Source organism: Mustela nivalis (assembly GCF_964662115.1).
Source record: "Mustela nivalis genome assembly, chromosome: 2".
Classification (NCBI taxonomy): domain Eukaryota; kingdom Metazoa; phylum Chordata; class Mammalia; order Carnivora; family Mustelidae; genus Mustela; species Mustela nivalis.
The window spans coordinates 162,716,336-162,742,779 of record NC_139021.1 but is presented as its reverse complement, the minus strand read 5'-3'; the positions used below and the strand labels follow the sequence as shown (position 1 = coordinate 162,742,779).

The 26,444-nt window shown below is 38.4% G+C and overlaps 1 protein-coding gene across 6 annotated transcripts in view; it reads left to right on the top strand.

Annotated features, from left to right (window-relative positions):
• CFAP43 (cilia and flagella associated protein 43) overlaps window positions 1-26,444 on the top strand; it is a 104,672-nt gene that overhangs the window by 25,241 nt on the left and 52,987 nt on the right. For 5 of the 6 annotated variants that reach the window (XM_082722597.1, XM_082722598.1, XM_082722595.1 and 2 more), the window contains 11 exons: window positions 2,572-2,688; window positions 7,003-7,083; window positions 10,023-10,171; window positions 12,459-12,562; window positions 15,658-15,798; window positions 16,816-16,997; window positions 18,213-18,362; window positions 20,451-20,581; window positions 22,715-22,862; window positions 23,586-23,687; window positions 24,444-24,521. In XM_082722597.1, coding sequence (XP_082578723.1) covers window positions 2,572-2,688; window positions 7,003-7,083; window positions 10,023-10,171; window positions 12,459-12,562; window positions 15,658-15,798; window positions 16,816-16,997; window positions 18,213-18,362; window positions 20,451-20,581; window positions 22,715-22,862; window positions 23,586-23,687; window positions 24,444-24,521 — 1,383 coding nt within the window. The remainder of the gene's footprint in view (window positions 1-2,571; window positions 2,689-7,002; window positions 7,084-10,022; window positions 10,172-12,458; window positions 12,563-15,657; window positions 15,799-16,815; window positions 16,998-18,212; window positions 18,363-20,450; window positions 20,582-22,714; window positions 22,863-23,585; window positions 23,688-24,443; window positions 24,522-26,444) is intronic. The other variant, XM_082722599.1, reaches the window with a different exon arrangement.

The following is a 26,444-nucleotide window of genomic DNA, read 5'->3' as shown; positions in this document are numbered from 1 at the left end:
AAACTGAGAGTTTGTCAGCAACCGACCATTACTAGAGAAAATTCTAAAGAATGTACTTCAGTCAGAAGGAAAAGGATCCCAGTTGGAAGATTGTGTTGCAGGAATGAATAGTAGTGTGGAGAAATGAACACTGCCTGTATAAAACAGCAAAAATAATGTGAGGTTGGGTTTAATAATAACATTGAATTAAAATCCCAGACAGAAATAATGTAAACTGAGGGGAAAGAGTAAATGGATTCAAGTGTTTCAAGTTCATTATTTACTTTTCCTGGGCAGAAGATAAAGGTTTTAAGTAACCTTGTGGTATTTATAAATTAAGTATGCATATTGTAACTTCTAAGGTAGCCAATAAAGAACTGAAACAGTAGATGAAATGTCTACGCTATAGATGGGGAAAGCAGAATGTTTTTAGAAAGCAACCCGAAACAGAGTAAGAAAGGAGAGAAAAAGAAAAAGAAAACAAATAAGAAAGCAGAAGCATAAATTAAAATGTAATATTTAAACTCAAATATTAGTAATTACAGTAAAAGTAAAACAGATAATAGATGTAGTTAAAAGGCAAAGTTTGCAATACTGGATTAAAAAAAAGCAAAACCCGGTTATGTACTGTTTACAAGTGACACAGCTAAAGCATAAGTGTACAGTAAGATTGAAAGTAAATTTTAAAAGTACAGTAATGTTGAAAGTAAATTTAAAAATTGAAAGTAAGTAAAAAGACAGAAAAAGATCTAACATGCAAACATTAATAGAAAGAAAGCTTTATTAAATATCAGATAAAATAGACTTTCTGGCAAAAAATATTACTAAAGATAAATGGGTTTATTTCAAAAATATTAAAAGATTAAATTCAGTAGGAACATATCAACACTTAATATATATAGGTACTAAGTAAAATAGTCCCAAAATATATGAAGCAAAATGTGGCAAAATGACGAGAAACAAAGTTGTAATCTCAATGGGAGACTTTAATACACTTTCCCCAGTACATGATGGAATAAACTGTATCCCCAACACAGCAGGCAAAGTGAGAACAACTTTTCCATTTTCTTTTCAGAAGCTTCCAGTGATTCCCCATGTTATTCTAACTAAGAGCCAGCATCTTCACTATGCTTTACACTCCCTTCATAATGTGGATTCTACTTACCCCTGGGCCTTATCTCCCCCTACCCTGCTTTCTGTTCACCCTGCTCCGGGCATGCTAGCCATCATACTGTATTCTTTTTTTTTTTTTTTTTGGTAAGATTTTTTTTTTTTGTAAGATTTTATTTATTTATTTGACAGACAGAGATCACAAGTTGGCAGAGAAGCAGGCAGAAAGGGAAGAGGAAACAGGCTCCCTGCTGAGCAGAGAGCCCAATGATGCAGGGCTCAATGCCAGGAGGACCCTGGGATCATGACCTGAGCCAAAGGCAGAGGCTTTAACCCACTGAGCCACCCAGGTGCCCTGTCACGCTGTATTCTTTAACTCACCCAGCACGTTCCTCCCTCTGTGCACTGGCTACTCTCTCTGTCTGGAATGTTCTTCCCATAGACTCCACATGGATCCTTTCTTTCCTCATTTCCTTCAAGTCTTTTAAGTCATCTCTGTAAAGCCTTTCTTGGATAACTGGTTTAGAATTTCATGTTCTTATTTTGCCATGTCATATCCTCTTAACCTGCTTTATTTTTTGATTCTTAGAATCACTGCTGTTTATTTAGATAGCTTGTCCCTTGTCTGAATTTCCCAGCAGAGTGTAAGCTCCATGAGGACAGGGAATATTTGTCTGTTTTGTCCTCCGATATAGGCCCAGGATCCAGAGCAATGCCTGGCGCAGTGTCTCATTCAATATTTGTTGAAGGAATGAGTACAAGGTAAAATCAGTGAATATCTGTCAAATTTAGACTCTACAAAGTTGAATTTTTTTAGATAAACAAGAACAGAAATACTCACACTTAACTCAAACTTGAAAAACTTGCTGTTAGTTAAAAACAGACTTATTGCTACTTGTGTGCTCACACCATATTACAGTTACTTGGCAGAGAGTCCCAACTGACAGGATAGTTTTGTTTTGTTTTGTTTTGTTTTGAGGTGAATTGGCAGCTGAGAATTACAAAAAATCATGAAGTAACATCTTCAGCTAAACCTCCACAATTTCCTCAAAGGCTTATTTAAAAGTTTGTATCAATGCCCACCATGGTCTAGTATGTGATGACTTAGTTCGTCTCCACAACTTTCCAGGTTTTCCACACTTTCCAAGTTTTTTGTATAAATAGACATTATTTTTGAAGTCTGAAAAGATTTTTGTGTGTGTGTGTGTTTTATAACTTAAAAACCAAGTATTTGGATTTGGAGAAAAGAAGAAAGCCCCATTTATTGATTATTTTAAATGATAAATGAATGAATTGATAAACAAACAAATTAAGCATCAAGATTTTAAGCTTCCCAAGGTCAGGGCCTTACTTAAGTTAATCTCTAATTTCCGACACAGTGCCTTGCTCACAGTGGACATTTAATAAATACTTGTTGAACTGCATATAAAACAATTACATCTTTTCTTTCTTTCTTTTCTTTTTTTTTGGTATATTTAACAGGGATCTGTTTATATTTACACTCCTGGTGAGAAGCCGACCTATGAAAAAGTCCTAGAGGCTTGTGATGGGAAATTTCAGGCAATTGACTTTATCCCACCTGGAAATGAATACTGCATGGTAAATAATACTTTATTATCTCACAGTAGGATTTTTAAAAATGATTTTGGAAGATCTTGTGCAACCTTATACAAATAGGAGGCAGAGGGTGTTCTTGAGGATGTGGAAGAAATGCCAACCACTTCCATCATCAAATATACTCCCCAGTTAGATGACATCATTGTATTGTGACTTCATAATATTAAGTGTCTGAAAACAGTCAAAGCAATTGAAATCTTAGGAGCCATCCTGTTTATACTCACCATCCAAGTTTTTCAAGTCACATCTTTCAACACATTCATTGCCAATGAGTTATCAAAACTCATTAAACAATTACTGTTTACCCTCTTTCAGAGTAGTACAGACCCTCTGAGGATGAAAATGAAATGCAATACCAGTCAAAATCCTAGCAAGTTATTTTACAGATATCAATAAACTGATTCTGAAATGTATGTGAAGAGGCAAAAGACTCAGAATTACAAATACAATAATAATCTAGTCAAAAAATTGGGCAGAAGACATGAACAGACACTTCTTCAAATAAGACATACAAATGGCTAACAGACACATGAAAAAATGTTCATTATCATTAACCATCAGGGCAATTCAAATCAAAACCACATGGAGATACTACCTTATGCCAGTTAGAATGGCAAAAATTGACAAGGCAAGAAACAACAAATGTTGGAGACATTGTGGAGAAAGGGAGCCCTCTTAAACTGTTGTTGGGAGTGCAAGTTGGTATAGTCACTTTGGAAAACAGTGTGGAGTTTCCTCAAAAAATTAAAAATAGAGCTACCCTATGACCCAGCAATTGAACTACTGGGTATTTACCCCAAATATACAGATGTAGTGAAAAGAAGGGCCATATGCACCCCAATGTTCAGAGCAGTAATGTCCACAATAGCCAAACTGTGGAAAGAGCTGAGATGCCCTTCAACAGATGTGTGGATAAAGAAAATGTGGTCCATATACATAATGAAATATTACTCAACCATCAGAAAGAATGAATACCCAACTTTTGCATCAACATGGATGGGACTGGAGAAGATTATGCTAGGTGAAATAAAACAAGCAGAGAAAGTCAATTATCATATGGTTTCACTTATTTGTGGGATATAAGAAATAGCATGGAGGACATTAGGAGAAGGAAACAATCTGAGGGTTTTAGAAGGTGGGGGGGTGTGGAAGGATGGGTGAGCCCAGTGATGGGTATTAAGGAGGACACGGATTGCATGGAGCACTGGGTGTTATATGCAAACAATGAATCATGGAGCACTACATCAAAAACTAATGATATACTGTATGGTGACTAACATAACATAATAAAAGAAAAAACATGTACAATATTGAAGAACAAAGTATAAAGCTAACACTACCCAATTTCAATATTTACAAAGCCACAGTAATCAAGTCAGTATAGTGCTGGTGAAAGACTAGACAAATAGATGAATGGAACAGAATAGAGGATGTAGAAAGAGATCCACATGAATATAGTTAACTGACCTTTGGCAAAGGAGCAAAAGCAATTCGATTGAGAAGGCTTAGTCTTTTCACCAAATCATTGCAGGAGCAACTGCACATCCACATGCAAAATCATCATCATCACCATCATCATCACCATCTAGTCACAGACTTTATACCTTTCTCAAAACTTAACTCACAATGGGATATAGACCTAAATATTATAGACCTAAATGTAAAATGAAAAATAGAGAAAAAGATCTAAGTGATCTTGGGTTTGGCAATGACTTTCTCAATACAACACAAAACCTAATCCACAAGAGGAAAAATTGGTAAGTTGGACTTCATTAAAATAAAAAACTTGTACTCTGGGAAAGACACCCTTAAAAGAAAGAAAAGAAAAGCCACAGACTGGGAGAAAAGTCTTCGCAAAACCTGTATCTGATAAAGGACTGGTTTCCAAAATGTAAAAAGAACTCTTAAAACTCAACAATCAGAAAATAACCAACTGCAGTAAAAAATGAGCGAAAGATCAAGCACTTTGCCACAGAAAATATACCAAAGGCAAATAAGTATATGAAAAGGTGTTTAACAGTATTCGTCATTAGAGAATTGCAAATGAGATGACACCACACACGTATTAGAATGTCTAAAATCTAAAACACTGGCAATATCAAGTGCTAGCAAGTATACGAAGCAACAGAAACATTCATTGGCTATAGGAATCAAAATGATACAGCCACTTTGGAAGTTTGGCAGTTTCTCACAAAACTAAATACATTCTTACTTTATGATTCAGAAACTAAGCTTCTTGTTATTTACTTAAATTATTTGAAAACCTATGCCCACACAAAAACCTTCACATGAATATTTATAGCAGCTTTATTCATAATTGCCAAAAGTTGGAAGTAACCAAGATATCCTTTAATAGGTAAATGGATAAACTGTGGCATATCAATACTATATTATTAATAATATATTTCAGCACTAAGTAATAGTGCTGAATATATGTAATATTATTCAGCACTAAGAATAAATGAGCGATTAAGCTATGAAAAGACATAGAACAGCTTTATTTACATTAAATGAAAGAAGCCAATTTGAGAAAGATGTATGATTTCCTCTATATGATATTCTGGAAAAAAGAAAAACTATGGAGATAGTATGGGTCACCAGGGGCTCAGTGATGGAACAGAGAATTTTTAGGGCAGTGTATTGGTATGATACTGTAATGGTGGATACATATCACACACTTGTCAAAACCATAGAATGGATATCCATAGGATGGGTAACACAAAGGACGAATCTTAATGTAAACTATGGGCTTTATCAATAACAATGAATCAATATTGGCTCATCAATTCCAATAAATTTACCACACTAATGCAAGATCAAAATAAAGGAAATAGTATGTATATGTAGGGGGGAGGGTATGGCAACTCTCTAGTTTCTGCTCAAATTTTCTTTAATATTAAAACTGCCCTTAAAAGCAAAGTCTGTTAGAGTCATCTGGGTGGCTCAATCAGTTAAGTGTCTGACTTTTATTTTTTCTTAAGATTTTATTTATTTATTTGAGAGAGAGAGAGTATGAGAGGGGTGAGGGTCAGAAGGAGAAGCAGACTCCCTGCTGAGCAGGGAACTGGATATGGGACTCGATCCAGGACTCCAGGATCATGACCTGAGCTGAAGGCAGTTGCTTAACGAACTGAGCCATCCTGATGCCCCCCGCCTTTTAAAGATAAGTGTCTGGGTGCAGCCACTCTGGAAAACAGCATGGAGGTTCCTCAAAATGTTGAAAATAGAACTGCCCTATGACCCAGCAATTGCACTATTGGGTATTTACCCTAAAGATACAAATGTAGTGATCCAAAGGGGCACATGCACCCGAATGTTTATAGCAGCAATGTCCACAATAGCCAAACTATGGAAAGAACCTAGATGTCCATCAACAGATGAATGGATCAAGAAGATGTGGTATATATACACAATGGAATACTATGCAGCCATCAAAAGAAATGAAATCTTGCCATTTGCGACAACATGGATGGAACTAGAGCGTATCATGCTTAGCGAAATAAGTCAAGCGGAGAAAGACAACTATCATATGGTCTCCCTGATATGAGGAAGTGGTGATGCAACATGGGGGCTTAAGTGGGTAGAAGAAGAATCAATGAAACAAGATGGAATTGGGAGGGAGACAAACCATAAGTGACTCTTAATCTCACAAAACAAACTGAGGGTTGCTGGGGGGAGGGAGGTTGGGAGAAGGGGGTGGGATTATAGACATTGGGGAGGGTATGTGCTTTGGTGAGTGCTGTGAAGTGTGTAAACCTGGTGATTCGTGATTCACAGACCTGTACCCCTGGGGATAAAAATATATGTTTATAAAAAATAAAAAATTAAAAAAAAAAAAAGATAAGTGTCTGACTCTTGATGCCAGACTCTTGATCTTAGGGTCTTGAATTCAAGCCCCATGATTTGCTTTTTTTTTTTTTTTAAACAAAGTCTGTTAGTTAAAAAAAATACACATCTAATTTCCTATTTCTAGCTTTATTCATTAAACAATAATCCTGTTCAATTTCCAAGTAACTCAATTATGTTATATGGGAAAAAATTATTTTACTTTTCTAATCGTAGTCATTATGTTACTTAAATTGTATTAAACATACTAGTTTAAAATAAGATAATAGTTATTTTTTGTTCAAATCAGAAGTACTAGTGTTGTGAGTGTCATTATAATCCATATGAGTGAAATGAAATTTTATACTAAATCATCAGAGTTACTGACATACCGTAAAGGGATTTAGAACATGGTTCCATAACAGAGTCTTATATTCCATTTTGAGTTTTCTTTTTCTTTTTTTTTAATAGACACTCACACATTCAGGGGAAGTTTGTGTTTGGTATACAGAAGATGGTACTTGTGCCAGCAGGATTTATCTGAATACCCCGGTAAGTGTGCCTTATAAACGGATTAAAATATTAAATTCTAATCCAATTTGTGTTTTCATAATTACATGTCAAGTCTGTGGAAATACTTGTTGCAAGTGCCTTATTGCATTTTTACCCTATATATTTAGAATAATTCTTGTGTATAAAATGTATTCTACAGCCCAGAGGGTAGAACATAAGGTGCTGAGTTGGAGTACAGGAATGTTTTTCTGCGGGGGAAGCTATTTTCGAAGTCCTAGTGGTTTATAGCTCACTCGTGCTAAAACTTCATTGTGCAGTAGCAGCGTCTCTGCTCCAGAATGCCTCTCCCAGGGAGCCAAGCTTAGGGAGGGACCACCACCTAATAATAGCTCCTAAGAGGGAAGGAGTGCCAGAGAGTCTTGAACTAGCAATTAGTTGCTTTTCCTCAGACATGAATCATCCCCTTGGCTATAACTAATTAAATGGCCCCATCTAACCTCAAGGAGGTCAGTTAGAAATGAAAGAAAATTGCCACTCTAATCAGCTTGAGACAAAAATAAAAAAGTGGGGGTTATTGGCTTAATCAGCTATAAAGTATAGGACTTGTCTGGCCTCAGATGTTACTCAGTCCAGCAACTCAAATGATATTACCAGGGATCTTGTTTTTCTCTCTATGTCTCTAGTTTCATCTTAGGCTTCTTTTCACGATACCCAAATGCCACAGGTGTCAACCTCACAGGTGTCAGACCATCAGGGAAGAAAGCCTCCTCCAGTGGGAAGAGGAAGAGAAAAGAATTTTCTCTTTTCCATCAAGCTAAATGTCTTCTAATGTCTTAATAACATCTCTGAACTAATCACTGTGGACAGGGGAATGAGAAATGCTAATTGGCTTAAGCTCAGCCTTGAAAATGGGAGTCAGATCTGTTCCTCTGAACTCCCAAAATAGGAGAGATGGTTTCTCAGTAGATATTCAAGAAATTTTTCCAGAAAGAAGGTGTTTGGATACTGGGGAATAAACCACAGTTGTTCACAACACTCGCCAAAGGGTGATACCATTATTTCTGCCACGTTCATAATACATTTTACATAAAATAATACTTTAAATTAAAACATGAAAGAACCAAGAAATGATGGCAATGCTGTTTCTCCCTTATATTGTCATCATTTGTTGTATTACACAGTTGTACATGAGGTATGGATCTTGGATCTTGGTAGTAGGTATGGAAGTTACAATCCTTTCCCTTTATAAAATTAAAATCTCAATTATAAAACAAGAGGAAGCTTCATACCTCACATAAGAAAATTATAAGACACAAAAGATACACAGTTCAATGGGATATATAAAACTCACCTTGACAAGTAAATATAAAAATTCTTATACTCTGGTGACAAGAGCTCCTATGTATTCATTTCTATTAGAACTACTAGAACTATAAGAAGTCTTAAAACTCATCTGATCACACCTCCTTTCACAGACGAGAGACATACAAATGGTTAACAACCCACTCGAGAGTTTCTACAGTCTGGACTTAACCTTGCTCTTCTTGGCTAAGGAGAGAGATAGGCACCATGAGAAGGTCTGCTTTCTGCACCAGAGATCTTGTCTTCACCTGAGCGAAGGGGTGAAGCTCAGACAGCTTTCATACTTAATTTGACAAACCTTCATTGAGCTCCAAACCAGGCATGGTATACTCATGTGGATCAGCCTGAGTTGGGGATAATGGCTGGTTTTTCCTTACTGGAGAAGACTGATGCCTTGTGGGATATTGATAAGTACACTTGACCCAGCAATGCTGAGGCCAGATTTCCCTGCTATGCCTGGGACTGTGTTCCTCATGAACATTTCAGGCAGCAGGCTTCAGAGAACTTGGCCCAGTACTATGATGGGAGGATATCTGGGCACTAGCAGCTTCCCTTGATGGTATTTGCTAAGGTACATAAGACCCTTCCAGATACTGCTGTCCATGGTTAGCCTTAGCCTACTATTGCCCTGAAATAGAAGATAATTTCAACAGATTATTTTGAGAAAACACACACACACACACACACACACACACACACACACACACACACCCCATTAAAGACTTCCAGTTTAAAAAAAAAAAAAAAAAGACCCTTGCCATTTTGTTTACAGTTGCGCATGAGATACCACTGAAGACTCAGGCTTTAAAATTCATCTTGAAAATCAAATGAAAACCTCCTTGGTTGAGCAACTATGCATTTTAATGAGGCTGGACACCTGAGTTCTCAGCTTCATCATCAGCTACAGGATCCTGAGGCAAATTGCTCTTCTTCTCTTGGCCTCCATTTTCTCTTCTACAAAAATGATTATCTCTTAAGGTCTTTTCTATTTCTAATGTTCTTTGATTTTACTCAAAACAACCTACAAAGTATGATTATAGAGAATGAGGCCGATTGCTTAAGTGTCATGAAAGCAAATGTATTCTCCTAGACATCATGTTCCATAAGTGATTGTGAGATGAGTGGGAATCTGTGATGCAGGGCTTTGGTTCCATAGTGTGGTAATATGGTTATTTTCTTGTCTTCCTCCATCATACCAGCCTCCCAGGGTCTACTACTATCCAACAGATGAATGCTGATTTTTAAAAATCACTAACATTCGGTAACTATGTCCAAAAGATGCTACGAATGTATTTTAAATTTTGTTTTTTCATTATGGTTGGTATAATCATTTCATAATCATTTGGGGATAAAAATGAAGTCATGGTTTAAGGCTCAAGAAATGTCTTTATATTTTTGTGATTCTAATGTTAGGATAAAAGAATAACATGTAGAGAATCATGTGACTTGTGCAGTCGATTAGCTCAGGAATGCTGCATGTCTAATTTGTAATACCATACAACACTTGCTGTGCTCCTCGTTCAGAGGACTTTTCAAATAAACCGTAGGTTCTTATGTGTGGTAAAGCTTCATGTTCCGGCACAGTGAAGTTAAGCATCTGGAGTTATTTTAAACAGGCAACAGTGCTGGCTTGCTCTCCTTCCTCCCTCTCTGCGGCCGTGGGCACCACGGGGGGCTCCATCCACTTTCTGGATGTCAGGGATGCTGAGGCCCCTAAGGCAGTTCACAAGGCCTTCCCCTCAGAATGGTCTGTGCAACACCTCCTGTAAGTACTTCCTGCTTCCTACTTCCAGCGATATTGTAGTGGTTTGTCTGTCAAATTCCAGTAAAGCCATAGCTTTTTTTTTTTTTTTTTTTTAAGATTTATTTATTCACTTGAGGGGGGAGGGGTAGAAGGCAAGGGAGTTTTAAGCAGACTCTGTACTGAGCACAGAGCCCGATGGGGGAGCTCTATCTCACAATCCTGAGATCATGACCGGAGCTAAAACCAAGAGTTGGACGCTTAACCATCGGTGCCACCCAGGTGCCCCAAGCCATAATTTCTTTCAAAAATAAGTTTTATCTGTTTTGTTTTGAAAATGAACACATTGGCCAGAGGAGTGCATAGCAAAAAGTCTCCCATTCTTGTCCCCAGACACCCAGTACTCCTCCCTGGAGACAGCCTGTTCCCAATTTCTCATTTCTTCTTTCCAGAGATAGTCCACCCATAAATAAGCAGAAAGGTTACACTTCCTTTTAATTACACAAATAGCTGTCAAGCACTTAAAATGTGCTATGTAGTTGGTTCTATCGACCATGAGATGGATGTTCTTGTCTCCCTTACAGAGCAGGAAGATGAGACACAAAGTGTTTAAATGTCTTGCTTCATGTTACACACATTGGAAATGGCAAATGTCAGGAGCAGACCCAGGCATTGGGCTCCAGAATCACTGCCCTTGCCTTTATTTTTTTCAAGTTTTTATTTAAATGTCTTTGCTTTTAAACAGACAGCAAACCATATACAATGTTCTATACCTCTTTTTCTTTCTTTTTTTCACTTCAGGGTTATCTCTTGGACCATGTTTTCTCTTCACACATTATATGGATATACTATAATTTTTAATTTTTAATTTTAATTCCAGTATTGTTAACGTACAGTGTTATGTTAGTTTCAGGTATACACTATAGTGATCAACAATTCCATTACACACTACTCAGTGCTCACCATGCCAAGTGTTCTCTTTCATCCCCATTACCTGTTTCACCCTTCCCCCACTCATTTCCCCACTGGTCACCATCAGTTTGTTCTTTTTAGTTAAGAGTCTGTTTCTTGGTTTGCCTCTCTCGCTCTCTTGTTCCTTTGCTCATTTGTTTTGTTTCTTAAATTCCACATATGAGTGAAACTATATGTTAATTGCCCTTTTCTGACTAACTTATTTTGCTTAGTATTATGCTCTCTAGTTCCATCCATGTTGTTGCAGATGGCAGGATTTCATTCTTTTTATGACTGAGTAATATTCCATTGCATGGACTTACACCACATCTTTATCTACTCATCTATCCGTGGCACTTGGCCTGCTTCCAAAATTTTGCTATTGTAGATAAAGCTGCAATAAACATAGGGGTGCCTTCATCCCTTGAAATTTGTGTTTTTGTATTGGGGGGGTAAATACCCAATATACCATAATTTTTAAAAGATTGTATTGATGGGCATTTAGATGATTTCACATCTTTTGAAGTAATACTTTCTAGAAGACAGCACAAAGACATTGGATTTAAAACCCTATGTCGCCATTATTCATTCTTTTGTTAATTTATCAAAATAGTAAGTATTATCAGAACTGACATTTGTGCCCTGCTTTACAGTTTGAGGTGCTAGCAGACAGTGTAGCTTATTGAATGTGATTCTCACTACACCGGTCAGAAAGGTATTAAGCATGTCCCTGTTCCACAAATGAAGGAATGCAGGTTCAGAGAAGTGAAGAGAGAAGCTTTTGGAGAATTGCCCAACAAGCACCTGGAGGAGTGGGATTTCCACCCACCTCCTTGTTTCCTACAAGAGGCCTCCTCCCTCTCAGGGGGAGAGGATCCTCACCTGCCTCCATCTATGCATTTGTTGCCTCAGATCCTCTTCTATTATTCTAATTTGGATCTTCTCATTTTTCTAATTTCATGAAGGTGCTGGAACATTTCCCTACTTTCTTCCTCCCCTTGTGGGGCACTGGTACTGCAGAAGGCTGCGATGTCACACTGATCACTGGTGTGAGGGCTGTTTATTTCCCCTGGAAATACCTTTCACTTATGATGAAATGCTTACCCAGTGCTACTGCATCTTCTTGACTGTGCACTTACAAGCTACAGTTTGGAAACCGCATTAACCTAGAATGTCATGATTGCATTTATATGTCATCACTTAGCTTTTTTTAATAAGATGGAATAGTATTAAAAGTCATAAATCATAAGAGTGACTAGCTTTGAGTGTATCTCCATGCTGTCATCTAGTAAATTTGTTTACCATCTTATTAGTGAAACAAAATTGGATCCTCAGATTTCTTCTTTTCTTTCTTTTCTAGTTATGACCAGCAAGGGATCTATCTGTTAGCTGGGACGTCAGAAGGCTACATCTTTGTTATCAATGCCAATCCATCAAGCTCGTTCCAGATCCTTGGATTTGTAGGTACTACGTGAAGTGCTTATTAATTTAAATTATTGGTCACTTCATTCCAAAGAATTTAAAATTGTGGAAATGGAGCTCTAGTGAAACAATTATTTGTGGTATATTTTCTAAAAAAAGAGACATTTAAATAACTGTTGTAAGTTACATAGAAGAATGCCTACATCATATTTAAAGGGTTTTTGGTACATCTACTTGGTTAAATAGATGTTAAATAAACCTTCTTAAGTAAATTAACGAATTTAGATATTTCTAATGTTAGACATTATATATAGTATATATGCATATTATATACATTATATACTGTATAATATATGTGTATATTATATGCATATATATAATGCTAGATATTTCTAATGTCATTACAAAATGAAGTTTGGTTGATTTATCCATGAAATATATTTTTAAATATTTCTATTTAATAAAGATATCTAAAGAAAGCTTTAATACATACACCTTTAATATTTCCTCTTTAAACAAGACTATATCCAGCTTTTTCAGTAATGCCATCCCCATGCGCAGGGAAACTATAGACCTGGCAGGTGAGGTAACACTTATATGATAAATAGTAAGACCTAATACTTTTTTTTCTGACTTAAGGACCAAATATACATGTATGTTTTCCCCAAAACATATTATTAAATTTATTATTGACTTTTTAAAATTAGGTGTGTTAGGTGTAAAGTTAGATGACTATTAGGTGTAAAAATGCCGAACCTAGACCAGTGGTGGGATGGGAAGGTTGAGGAGTCAATTTAGTGCTGGAGGAATGAGCAGAGTGCTGTGTGGTCTCAGAGGAAGAAACAATTAATTCTGCCAAGTGTGAGGGAAGGAGTAGGGGTAGAGGAGAATACAGATAAGGAGGTGTAGAGGATTGGGGGTGAGTTCTCTTAGGTTGTAAGTTGTGGAAGATAGGGCATATTAGTAATCCAGCTCAAGATAAAAGACTGAGCAAAGGCACTTGGAATGGCAGGAAGTCTGGTATGATAGGTTAATAGAAAAGTTTACTAGATGATGAACATGGCAATGAAGTCTGAAAGAAGACAAAGGTCTTGAATATCATTCCAAGGAGTCTGGACTTTTTTCTGTGGGTAATGAGACACAATCAGAAGTTTTCAAGATGAGACAGGTATGATTTGACTTGAGTTTTAAAGGACGACTCTGCCACAAGTGTGAAGGATAGAGAGAATGGAATAAAAAAAGATGAGTTAAGAAATAATTAGAGTAGCTCAGGCAAGAGGTGATATGAATCATAACAACAGCCAACATTTATTGAGGGATTCCTTGACATGTGTTAGTCAGTGTTCTAAAAACTTGGCATGTGTTAATTTATTTAATGCTTACAGAAAACTCTCATGAGGTAGAGACTGTTACTATCCCAATTTACAGATGAGACAACTGAGGCACCATCAAGTACTTCTTCAGAGTCATGTAGTTCAGTAGTTGTGGAGCCAGGACTCAAAATCAGGATGTCTGTCCTCAGGCTTTTGCTCTTCTCCACAGTGCACACACCGAGCAGCAGTCATAGAAAGAGAAGAGAGGGGACAGCTCTAAGGGATGGAATTGAGAGAATTTGGTGCTCCATTAAATGTGAAAGGGGAGGGTCAGCAATGACTCCAAAATGTCTAGCCCATGATTTCATCAAATGAAGTAAAAACTCAAGACAAAAGTTTGAGGGTTAATGTGAGATGACAAGCTCCGTAGAGTTGAAACTAATAAGCTCTTTAGTGGGGGATATTTAGCTGATGTTTGGAAATGGAGATTTTTAGTTCAAGTCTCAATGATAGAATTCTGATCTTGAAATTATGAAAGCTGATGAGATGGCTTAAGAAGACAGAGAAAAGCAAATCCAATTGCTTAATGGGACCAAACAGTTAAGCTAAATATGTAAATTTGAAGGCCTAGAGCATGGTAGGACCTATGGCTTACCTCAGAGTGAATGCACATCCCGCCTAAATATTCCATTTTTTAATATATCTGGTCAGTCAGAGTGTGGGATGGGAAAAGCAACTTCCACTGAAGTATGGACCAAGGAAGATGGCGCCGTGAAGCAAACAGGACAGACCAGAGTAATGAGAGCACTGGGAGTCACCCACTCCAGAAAGAGCTTGAGCGAGGAAGGCTGGATGAGGGTGTGGACTGACATAAACTCAACTGCAGTGAGGGCTGGCGGTCAGAAAGTGAAGTCAGGAAGTAGCAACTCCTGTTTTAAGGAGTTTGGGGCAGAAAAAAGAGAATTGACATAGATGGCAACTGTGGTGGGAAAGCAGGCTTGCAGCAAGGACTCAATTTGAGAACCGGGGAGAGAGCTGAATAGAAGAAACCATAAAAGACACAAGAAGATGTGATCCTTGAGTGCACATGGTCTAATAGGAGATTGGTGGCATGGACTCAAAATAAGAGATGCAAAGGACTGCATTTTGTTTGTACAAAAATGCCTTTCGGATAAGAACATTGAGGTCCACTTTATGTCAGATTTCTTTGGTCTTCTTTGCTATGTCGGGGGAAAGATCATCTGCTGAACACCTGAGGGGAGGGGCAGATAAAGTGGACACATATAAAACAGCCCCTGTGGGAAGGGGGAGTAAAGACTTTGGAGAGAGCTGAAGGTGTGCCCCAGGCATGGCACCTTCCAGAGACCTGATTTCCAGGGGGGCAGACTCATCATGCCATGGTCATTTCCACCACCCCTGCAATATCTTGACTACAGATGCAAAGAACTCTTGATGCCTGAGTTGACCCAATATCAGGAGTGGACGAACAGGCCACAGAGGAGCATCGAGGGGCTGGAGCATGGAGGTGCTGCTGATGGGGTGAACATCACAGACTCCAGAGGTTTCCTTGACAGGGAAAGAAGCTGAGTCGCACTGAGTGGGCTTCAATCTGCCAACCCAGATATCTAATCATGACAGTTCCTCATCATTCATCAAAAATGTCCCCATCACTTATACTTAAAGGTCACTTTAAATATGCATTAAATAAATTAAAATCTAAAGATTTATGGAAGGCAGTTCTATAATGTGGTATCTTACTTGGGAAGATAAAAGATCCTTTTAACTTATGAAAGTTCACTTAGGATGATTTCTGTTTGCTTTCAGAGGTGAGCAAAGACATTTTACAAATATCCACAGTGTCTCTTTTGGAAACAGACATAGTAGAAGTGATGGTGCTTTCCCCACTTCCAGAAACAGGAAGAAGCAGATTGGAAATATTTACTCTGCCTAAAATACTACCGCGAGGTAAAGAAAAATCAAGCAAACAATTTTGTGCTAGGCCCAGATGAGTAGTTGCTTAACTTTTTTTTTTCACCTTGTAATTACATTTTTCTTCCATTTACCATGTGAAGAGGTAAAATGGCCATCTTTTGTGCATCTTACAAAGTAAAATTGATGTAGCTGCTAACAATGTGAAGTGGACTTTCCTCTAGGCCTTGTCATTTGTATGAACATATCTTATTACAAGAGAAGAAAAACAGGATCAACTGGCACTTTTGTCAGACTGATATGTCATTTTGATGTCATTTGATATTTGATTGATAACTCTTGTTTTGTGGCTTCTAATATACATAGTAAACTTCAGACAGGTTACTGTGTAGTTACTTCTACTGATAGAATTGTAGAAAGCTTTTTGGATAAAGAGGTCTGATAAAATAGAGACTTTTAAATAACAAATATAATTGGGTAGCTAGTTTGCAAATACATAATTACAGAGTATAAAAGAGCGGAAAACCTCCAAGTATTCTTTTGTCTTAATTGAGAATCTCAGTATCTTTTAATATGTCTCTACTTAATTGAGTAAATTAGCCAAGGCCTTAAAAAGGATATTTTATGCAGTATCAGTCATTTAATACTCAAGTAGTTCTTTTTTTTTTTTTTTTAAAGATTTTATTTATTTATTTGTCAGAGAGAGAGCGAGCGAGAGCGAGCACAGGCAGAGTCAGAGGGAGAAGCAGGCTCCCCGCGGAGCAAGGAGCCCGATGTGGGACTCGATCCCAGGACACTGGGATCATGACTTGAGCCGAAGGCAGCTGCTTAACCAACTGAGCCACCCAGGCGTCCCGTCTTTTTTTTTTTTTTTTTTAAATACTCAAGTAGTTCTAATGAAGTTCTAATGAAGTTGTTTTGAATCATTTATCCTCTCAAGAGCCTCTGCATTATTGATTGAGCATTTAAATTTTTATTTCATTTTTTGAATTCATAATGATTACAAAATAAAATCAATGTACAGTGCAAATGATCTTTCTTCTTCTTCCCCAGATCTTACAGTTTCTGCGAGCTTTACTGATGAAAGAGGGAGACTGAAAGATAAGCTCATTCACAGGTTCCAGTATGAGATAGAACACAGCCTGTCCTCCGCCGTGCTGGACTTTCAAAGTCAGCAAGTATATGGCTTCTGTAGCCAAGTGTCGTACATCTGCAGCTACCTTCTTCCTGAAAAAGTACGCCAATACTTAAGTGTGCTCTTATTTAGCTTAGAAACCAAGATTCACACACTTTGCTAATTAGACACAATCCCTGCTTTAACATTATAGTCCATTTAACAAATGGCTTTATTATAGTAGCATAATATTCTTGACTTAGATACATTGTTAGCATTATTTGTTAATCTGTCATACATACCTTTGAGCACCATCATACTTGTGTTACATACATCCTACTTGTCAGATTAACATGCAGGTAACACTATTATTTTAGTGTAATTAAATACAACATAGCTTCAGAACATCTCTTCCATAGGGGTCAGGTGTCGGCAGTTTTCCGTGGAACTTTGCACCTGAGCCATATGAAACTTTGCACAAAATAGATAAACTATGTTTCTGCCATCCTTACATTACACTCATTGCAAGCATCTCTCATATGATACCACTCCTGCTACACACACTGGCCCAGACTATCTATCCCCCTTCTCTCTAAACTCTCCTCTCCAGGGTAGCCAATGTCAGCAAGGTAGGAGACACAGATACACCAAGAACGAAGAAATGTTTGTGGCAAGGAGAATTCAAGGAAAGCTTTACAGAGGAAGTAGTATTTGAATTGGCTTTTGAAGAATAGGTGAAACTTAGACATGGAGAAATATTGTGTACAATCTTGGCAGGAGATGGGAGTTGCTGTAGAGGGGGACAGGTTGGTGGAAATGGAGTGGGGAAGGGCATTCCAGACAAAAGTCATGGCATGTGTAGGGGCTTGGAGGTGGAAGTACATGAGGGAATACTGACTCACTTAACCGCACTTGAGCATGGGGATATGTGAAAAGAATTAGTAAAAAATAAAGATTGTCAGGGATGCCTGGGTGGTCCAGTCAGTTGAGCATCTGCCTTCAGCTCAGGTTAAGATCTGGGGGTCCTGGGATCAAGCCCGTGTGTGCTTGTGCTCTCTTTTTCAAATAAATTAAAAAAAAAAAAAAAAAGATTGTTGGTGTAGGCTGGGATATTTAATGGTAGCTAATGTATAAAGACTCTCTTAGTTGGTTAGAACAAACTTTAATTTGCCAACAGATGAAAATGTGGTGCAAGAAATGTGGTATATTGGTTTATTTCTATTGGCAGTGTTTGCAGATTTGAATCTGACCATATATGCACAAGTGCAAGCTTTAAGTGCAAGCTTGCTGCTCCCCTGATCTTTTCTATAATGGGGTCATGTTCTTTAATTGGCAGGTACACAGTGGTATTTGCATTCTTAAGCCATACCAAAGAGTGCAAAGCAAACACTATGGACCCGGAATGCTCTCTCTGTCTTCACATGGGTTGTGGCTTATAACAATAGCTAAAGGTGGAATTCTGTGTATCCGAGATGTTCATACTTTGGTAAGCTACCCTTTTTTTTTTTAAATCTTGGGGTGCTTATCTTGATCTCATATAAAGAACAAAGGCCATCGGGGAAGGAATTTGGCTTCTTTATTAATTTATTTAACTAAATAATTAATTTGTTAATTAATTCATAATTAATTTGTAAATTAATTTATAACTTATTTATCACTGGTGGTAGTATTGACATAAACATTTTACAGGTGATTTTATGTACTGAGGTTTGGGTCTCCAAGGGAGGAAACCAGTAGGCCAAGATCTGCCAATAAAGAGCTTGGGACAGAGATACTGTAGGTGAGCTGCAGCCCAGCTCCATCACCACTTGGTTGTGTATCTTGGAGACTCACTGAGCTTCAGAGGCTCATCTATAATATTGGGGGAACCATCTATGTTCTCAACCTGTGGGATTCTAATGAGAGCCGGGGAGAGGGTATATGCAAAACTGCTTTGGAAATGGTGCATTGTGGTGCAAACCTAGGGATTATTACTCCTGTCTCCCTGGCCTAGAGCGACTCTGGACTGATTGCTGCTACTCTCCCTCCCCCAACCCAGTTCTTCAAGGGATGCTGGAAGAGCATAAGGGAGAGGGTGTGGCCCTTACTGAGCTTTCCCTCATCACTTGGAAACCTCAACATCACCCATAGTGCTACCAGTTCTGATTTCCATTGCGAAAATGAAAATAGTTTCTTCTCTCCCAGATGCGGAGGATCCTTTTCTAGGTTTTGAGACCAAGTTGTACTGGTTATCAGTATACTTTAATGAGGTCAGTGACTCTTACCCAGGGTTCTGCCCCACACACCTGAAGTCTTGCAACTACTACTTGAAACTCTCCTTACAGATCCACAGATAAACTGGGCCCTGGTATGCACATCTGGCTCTCCTTGTGCATCTGTGTAAGAAACCATATTTGGACTACAACTGGGCAAAACTGATACCATTATTACATGGGAAAAATCTTGAATCATTTAGAGATTATTTTGAAGTTGACAATTTTCAAACTTTGCTACATTGTCTCTTAGTCAAATGATTTATAATAGATGTTACTGCTGATGGTGGCATGGCATCAGAATTCTTCTGGGTAATTCTATGTAAAGCACCTCATATATGAGGTTATTCATGGCAGCACTGTTTATAAAAGCAGCCTCATGACTACCAACAGAGGACTGGCTAAATAAATAATGTTATATAAACAACATATAAAGAAAATATGGAATATTATGCAGACTGAGAAAATCTTTATGCCACAATATGAAAAGAACCTCAACATCTACTTTTAATAAGGAAAAGCAAGGCGCACAATAAATTATGCTACAACTTATGTTTAGAATTATGTCTACATAAAAATTTGTTCATATCCTTAAAAACATCTGAGAGGATATTAAAAGTATTAATTATGCTGATCGGCTTTGGGAGGTGGCTGGGGAATGGAGACAGGAAGGAGATTTCACGGCATACTCTTAGTTTTTGAATCTCGATCCATTTGAATGTATTACCTATTTAAAAAGTTAAATTAAAATAAAATCATGGTTGAGAACCAGTGTGACACAAAAATCCCAATTTTTAGTCAAGGAACTTAAACTGTTGCTCTGTGTAACAGATATGTGATATGTTTTGTTTGGGTTCTATGTGAACTGGTTTAGCATCCTCCATGGGGGGCATATTACCCTCCATTCTTCACAGTGCCTTTTCCTCTCTCAACCACTCATCACACAGAAATGAAACCCACCTTACTCTTGAAGGCATCTGAATCTGCCATTTCTGCTCACTCAAGTCCCCTCCCCTAACTTCGTAGCCCTCAGCAAGTTGCTTCTGTGTGTCTAGTTTTCCTATTACAAATTGGTGATAATAGTCTCTCTCCCTCCATTCAACACAGATGAGAAAGTAAATCAGTATCAGTGAGCATGTTTTGAACTAGGGATTTTCAGTACTATGTATTACTAAGAGACTACTTCCATGCCAAATAAAAATTTGCTGTTAGCAAATACAAAAAGATTTATCCATAAGCAAAAGTACATGTGACCCTCTTAGAAAAACCATATGGTCAAATTGCATTTGTAATTTCTGCACTTTGTTCCTAAAACTATTAAGGAAATATTTGCTCGAAGTCGGAGTCATTCTCACCAGGGGCATGGTATTCAATCAGTGAGAATTTCAATGGATGGACAAAACATTCTGGTGAATGGGAGAGATGATGGCACCCTTGTTTACCTAAAATGGAGGTGTGTATGGTATACAGTAAGCAATATTATGCGGTATAGTGTTTTAAAATAAAGATTTTGTTACTATTTATGTATAGCAAGGCCATCATAACAGGAGACAACTGCCATCGAAAAAATTATTATATTCACTGCCCAAAAGAAGGAGGTTTGCCAACATATGTGGCAGAGGAAGGCACCTAGGTGGATAACGAGGCAGAAAGAACAAAGGACATATGGGCAAAAGCCTTATTTTGGTTTCCACAGGAAGGAGCAGACAGGTTTAGCATTAGTTAGTTTGGTTAATTTCAGCTGGTTCTAGGGCATGGGTGCTGGCCCTGGTTGTCTGATATTTGGTCCAGGGGTGATTAAGGTAGGGAAATGGCAACCCTGAGTTGGAGGTGAGGGCTCTGGATTGATTGGCTTGCCTTTGAGAGGTGGCTCCAGGTTGAGTGGTTTCCTATTTGTACCAATTGGTGGGTCTTGGAAGGGGCAGTCCCACCAGGGTCAGCAGGGCCACAGATGTCAAAGCATCAAAATACAAAAAATAACAAGACATAGTACATATGAGATGATAATCCTCCCTTTCATAACACCTGTTGGAGGAGTACAATGAATGAGGACCATCGTGAAGAGTAGATCATTTTTTTAAGCTCCTATTCATCCCTTAAAAACCTGACATAGATTTGTATGCATGTGCACACACAGGTAGATATACTTCCCTAGCAGGACTTTGCTTAGACAATATCAAATTATGTAGACTTTGCTTAGATTAAAATTAAAATTCTAAGTAAAATACTGCTTGAGCATATAAATGATGACCAAGGGATAGAGAGCCTAAAGATGACAACCTGGACTTTATATGTTGTCTTGTTTGGCCTGTTGATGGATATCATTAGTTAATGTGCAATTTATTGCTGAAAAAAAAAATCTCAGGGTGCTTCCTATGCTTAAAAAAGTAACAAAACAGGGGTGCCTGGGTGGCTCAGTGGTTTAAGCCTCTGCCTTCAGTTCAGGTCATGATCTCAGAGTCCTGGATTGAACCCTGCATGGGGCTTTCTGCTCAGCGGGGAGTCTGCTTCCCCCCCTTCTCTCTGCCTGCCTCTCTGCCTACTTGTGGTCTCTCTCTCTGTGTCAAATAAATAAATAAAATCTTTTTTAAAAAAGTAACAAAACATGGGACACTGAAAATGTTAAATATTTGTAAATGTTAAATAGAAAAGTAAATGAGATTTTACATCATAACAGTTTTGGTCATCACTTATTTCAGAGACTCATTTGAACACTGCATCTTCATGCGCATTTTTTGCATGGAATCTGAGTAAAATACTAACTTGTCTCTCATATATAAGTCCTAACACATCCTGTACAGTAAGTGAACAAACAGCATCTCCAGCAATAAGAACAAATGCTGGAGCCCTCTTTCTAGAAGTAAGGACATTTCCATCCATGGGTCATTAATCATGTGGACTTCTGACTCAAAACAAAGTAGAGTTTGAAACCTTGGTCCAGGACCTACTAACTTGTGACCTCAGGCACATAATAATACCCTCTCTAAATCATCTATAACAATGTGCCCAAAGATGGGGTCTGCAGCAACTGTAAACTTGTCAGAAATGCTTATTTTTGGTCCTTTCCCAAACTTTCTGAATTAGAATCTCTGTGATTGGGGCCCAGAAATCTGTTTTTAACAATCCCTCACCCATGCAGTACTGATATGTCTAAGGTTTGCAATGCCCTGGCATATTGCATGGGAGTGATGCTTCCTTCAGTGGCGGGTGGGGGTTATGAGGAACAAATATGACAGTGTGATTATGTATGGGAAGCAGTAAAATGCCTAGTATATTCTAAGGCTCCACCAGAACAATGGCTCTTCTGTACAGCGGCCAAGGCAGGTAGGTACAGAGGATGTGTAGGGTAAGGGTCCAGGGACAGTGTGAGAAGAGGTCACCTCAGAGAGGTCAAGAGGACTATCATGTCCGGGAGCCTATGAAAGGACTCACCTATCTAAGAAGTAGAGTCCTAATAACTACAGGGCACTGTGGAGAATTAGCCCCATATTTCTAGAAATGGTTAGGTATCTGGAAATAATGCTGCTAAAATGTGACTTTTTAAAATTGGATTTTGTAGTCCTTTTCTCTTCTTTTATTAATATAGGCGGCTTGGAGGAAACCTAGCCAATGACATTATCCATTATTCCCAGAAACTTTCAATTTCTCTGAGCAACACCATGAATGAGGAGAACGATTATTTAAGTATACAACAAGGAGAGTCCTTGAATTTGGAATCAAAATCTGAACATACAGTTGAGTTCCAATACAGCGTTTGTCCTTCCTTCCTCCCTCCCTTCCTTCCTTCCTTCCTCTCTTCCCTCCACCCACTCTCTCTTCCTTTCAAAATCAGATATCAGTTTTCAGTAGAAAGGAGGAATGGGGGTGCCTGGGGGGCTCCGTGGATTAAGCCTCTGCCTTCAACTCAGGCCATGGTCTCAGGGTCCTGGGAGGGAGCCCCACATTGGGCTCCCTGCTCAGCGGGGAGCCTGCTTCCCCCCTCTCTCTCTGCCTACTTGTGATCTCTCTGTGTCAAATAATAAAATCCTTAAAAAAAAAAAAAAAAAAAAAAAGGAGGAATGGATGGTGCAGGAGGGCAAGAGGATCTTTTTTTTTTTTTTTTTTTCTTTTAAGTGTAAAGACCCCAGGCAGGAAGAAAAGACTGAGATCCTAAGTACAAATGGCAGGCCCAGGCTTGATAGGCAGGAGCATGTGGTCTGCAATGACAGGAAGGAAGCAAAGAGTGATTTGGTGAATGTGTGCCCTGTCTGATCATTTTTGTTTTCTCAGTGAAAGGTGTGACTGACCTAAGGACAGACTGATATGAATTAAATTAATAAAATATTACATCTTGGGCAGGCAAAATTTTGGGTATTATTTTAAAAATGCAACAAGTGCAAAGAGATCCAAAGCAATTATATGAAGTGAAGTGGGAGGAAAAGCATTTTAATTTTAAGAAATGTCTGTCTTCTTCTAAGATAAATGAGACTATGAAGCCAAGCATTGATTCATCACAAGAGGAATTAGTCCAAGTTGATAACATAAAGGAAATTCCCTGGATACAACAAAAAAGTGAAGAGGTATTTATAAAACATAGGAGGACATTTGAAATAATGCTCCGTATTTGTGTCAAATAGATTAGTTTCCTATGAAAACCCATTGGAAAGTTACAAAGTAGAATGAGATACCACTGGGCAGAACATTACATCATACAAGTGTAATAACTTTCCTGAAAGCAAACACCCTAATCTAGCCCAAGCTTTTAGATGAAGTTATTAGCTTTAGGAACAGTACTTAAGCTAATATGAAACAAAACAAACATGTCTAGGGAAGCCAAAGTGAAGAATGATCAGATACTTCATGTCGGGGTGAATGTTGGGGGCTGCTGCAAAGTTGATTTGAAGAAAACAGGTGAGCCAGGAACAGGAGAAAGGACATGGTGGCTTTAGATGTGCAGGAAAGTGACAAAACTAGCAGCTCGTGTCTGAATTTAGCTTGTTAGTTTCACTCAAGTTCCCAATAAAATAGCTGACTGGTTGCTTTTGTCAGCTATTCTCTATTTAATTTTTTCACTATTTATCTTCTTTCCTTTGGCCTTTGAAATGACATCAGTTGCAAGTTGCTTCCAGGGTCACTTGCATAGCAGCATTGGACTTAAGCAAGGCAGTGCAGGGGCAGTATTTCATGCACACTCCGTATTCTTAGTCTTTACAAAAGTTGTTTCCAGAGAAGTACTACCTGTGTATCTGTGTACCTCTGTGTGCATCAATCTGCCTATCTGTCGTACAACTATAATTTCTCTTGCCTGCTTAAGTGATGTACTTGTTCCATTTCAGGCCATCAAAAATGAGGTGAAACGGTTTTCCAGAAAAAGGAAAGAGATAAAAACAGGAATCAAAGCACTTGCTAAAACTGTAAGTGGTGCGAATTCATAAATGAATATACTGGCCCTCGGTCTAAAATTCCTTTTTTGAACTTCATTTTATCCAACACCGCATGAGGAGCCGTACTCCTTTTTAGTAAGCTCGGTCTTCTGAGGTGCTGTAACATGGTGGAATCTGTCCCATTCCACACCATATGTAAATAGTGGTTTTCTTCTCGGGCTTCCTGACGCTGGGTCTCCCTTCTTTTTTTAATATGTATTTTTATCAAAGTTACATGTATACACTTTTACAGGTTAAATAATGAGTTATATAATTAAAAATAGTGTTTTTAAAACAGCACCTGCCCTACTTTTCTTCTCTATGATTCCTGTACTCCCGAGATAAGTGTTTTCAATTCTTTCATCATTTTTTTTGTTTGGGTATTTACCTTTATCTTTCTAAATGGTTGTTTTAATCCTGTTTTTTCTTGATATTTCTATTTTGGCACTAACTGTGGACTTCCCGGTATGGAAGATGAGTAGGTTCTTTTACACCCCTTCCCTACAACATACACATAAATCCGTATCAGTATGCACACTAGTAGAGTTACATAAATACTCTCAAAGCTGAGCCACATGGTATGTTATGATTACATTTCCATTTTTACAATCATATTTTCCCTGGAATAATTGCCTTTGTTTTAGAGTAAGCCTTTCTATGTACCTACTCACTGATTTAGACCCTCTCAAAATGCTAAAAACTCTTCTTAACACAGTCAGATACCTGAGGTAGTCACGCTGTCAGTGGTTTGTTTGTTTTTATGACCTCCTTTTCCATCTTCCAGCTCTAGTCTAAGCACCTTGCTCCCTAGACCAGGTACATGTCTGAGGGAGCATGAGTCCTAGGAACTCCTCTTGTCTATACGTCTGGGAAATCCTCTGCCCGTTGAGTTGGAGCCCCTCTTTCCAAGGCCCAATGCATTTTTCTTTGTTTTCTTGATGTACATCTTCTAGTAGTGTCCTAAGCAGGACTGCTGTGTTGTTGCCTGCTTGAGGACATCATTTATCAGGTAGCTGTGCTTCTGGAAAGGTAATGCAGTGTGGATGGTGCCTGTCCCCTTAGAGTTCTACAATGCTTTGTCTCCGTTCTTGGGAAAGGGCATGTGGGAGGGATATTTTTGAAACTTGGCTTTTCTTAAAATTTCTTTATCCTACTGTCACACTCATTTGATAGCTTGCCTCAGTGTTCCTTGATTTTCCCTCAGAATTTTGAAGGCTTGCTCCATCATCTTCTAGCTCTCAGTGTTTGCTTTAGAGAATCCAGTACCTTTCTGATTCCCAGTTCTTTCTAGGTAACCAGGTTTTGTCTCTGCAAACTTACAGGATTCTTTATCCCAGCTGTTAGGAAATTTCACAATTATGTACCTTGATAGATTTGATGGATATTTTTGGTTTGCTGGTGCAGATATATTCCCCACCCCCACCCTTCTCAGCCCCAACAGGCTGGCCTTTGCGGATAGTATCAATGTGCTATCTTGCCTCTCGCTTCCGGCTGGGCATAGTCAGTGAGGAGCAGCGGCAGATCAGAGGGCAGGGTCTTTATTCCTTCAGTGGCCTCTTTGTAGTATTATGATTTGGCAGTGACAGCCAGCCCTTTCCTGCAACTACCGATCTCTCCAGGTTCCAGTAACTACTCCCAACCCTACGCTTCACACATAGGCGTAGTAATCACTTCTGTGTTGCTACCCTGAGATGCTTTAACATGCCTTGTTGGTTTCCTTTACCCTGACAATACTTTTATAAAAGTCCCTCTCCCCAGTTATCCCATTTGGGTGTGTCATCTGTTTTGTACCAGGACCCTAGTTCATTTGCTAGTTTTTGTCTTTCTTGTGTGCTAGACATTGGTGAGCACTTTCTATAAAAAATCTTTGTCCTTCAGTTCTGGGAAATGTCCTCAAATTTTTCTTTGGGAACT